The sequence below is a fragment of the Corylus avellana genome, chromosome ca1 (assembly GCF_901000735.1).
Source record: "Corylus avellana chromosome ca1, CavTom2PMs-1.0".
NCBI lineage: Eukaryota > Viridiplantae > Streptophyta > Magnoliopsida > Fagales > Betulaceae > Corylus > Corylus avellana.
Genome location: NC_081541.1, coordinates 28,638,594 through 28,639,514, shown reverse-complemented (window position 1 = coordinate 28,639,514; position 921 = coordinate 28,638,594). Strand labels below are relative to the sequence as shown.

The 921-nt window shown below is 36.9% G+C and overlaps 1 protein-coding gene across 1 annotated transcript in view; it reads left to right on the top strand.

The window, feature by feature from the left end:
- LOC132169083 (uncharacterized) overlaps nucleotides 1-566 on the top strand; it is a 3,866-nt gene extending 3,300 nt beyond the window's left edge. The window contains exon 6 of the mRNA XM_059580172.1: nucleotides 512-566. Coding sequence (XP_059436155.1) covers nucleotides 512-566 — 55 coding nt within the window. The remainder of the gene's footprint in view (nucleotides 1-511) is intronic.
- The last annotated feature ends 355 nt before the right edge of the window (nucleotides 567-921 follow it).

Here is a 921-nt window from a genome sequence, read left to right as displayed (position 1 = left end):
GTGGAAGACCAAGTGGCTCATCAAAGAGGTTTGAGAACTCTCTTAAAATGGGCATGATTTTCTGTTCAGTGGGACTTGTTTCTTTTTGCTGGATTCGAAGGACAATAGCATGCAAACTACCCTTCAAGATGGTTCCAGGTGTCACTACAAAAAAACAAATTTTTTTTGACTGGAGATTTCTGACGTTTTATGGTGTTCGACGCGTCAGAAATTTTTTCTGATGTGTCGTTTCTGACGCGTGTAGATTGTCAGAAACATAGGTGATAGGAAAAAAAATTTCCTGACGTGTCAGTGGGTAGAACGTCAGAATTTTCTGACGTTCTACTGTCTCACACGTCAGAAAATTTTTTGACGTGGTAGTTCTGACGCGCGTCAGAAAATTGAAAAATTAAATAATTTTTTTTTTCAATTAAAAAATTTATTAATTTAAATTAATTTTCAATTAAATTATTATTATTTTTTTTTTTGGAATTAATGCTCTGCACGACAGCTCACTCACGCTACCGTGCAGATCTGTGTTTCATGGTGCAGATTTGCACCATGGTGCAGAGATCTCTGCACCATGAAACACATTTCTATGGTGCAGAGATCTAGATCTCAATTTTCTCTCTGTCTCTCTCTTCTTTTCTCCAGCTCTCACTTTTCTCTCTCTCTCTTCTAATCTTCTTATCTTCTCTTCTTCTTCCTCTTCTTCTTCTTCTTCTCTTCTCCTTTTTTTTTTTTTTCTTATGCTTCTCTTCTTCTTCTCTTCTCCCTTTCTTTTTCTTCTGCAGCTTCTCTTCTTCTTCTCTTCTCCCTTTCTTTTTCTTCTTCTCTTCTCCTTTTCTTTTTTTTCTCCTTCTGAAGAAATTTCTTCTATCTGCCGTGGAGGGAAGGGAGAATATTGAGAGAGGAGAGAGAGTGTGGGAAAAATAAATGAGG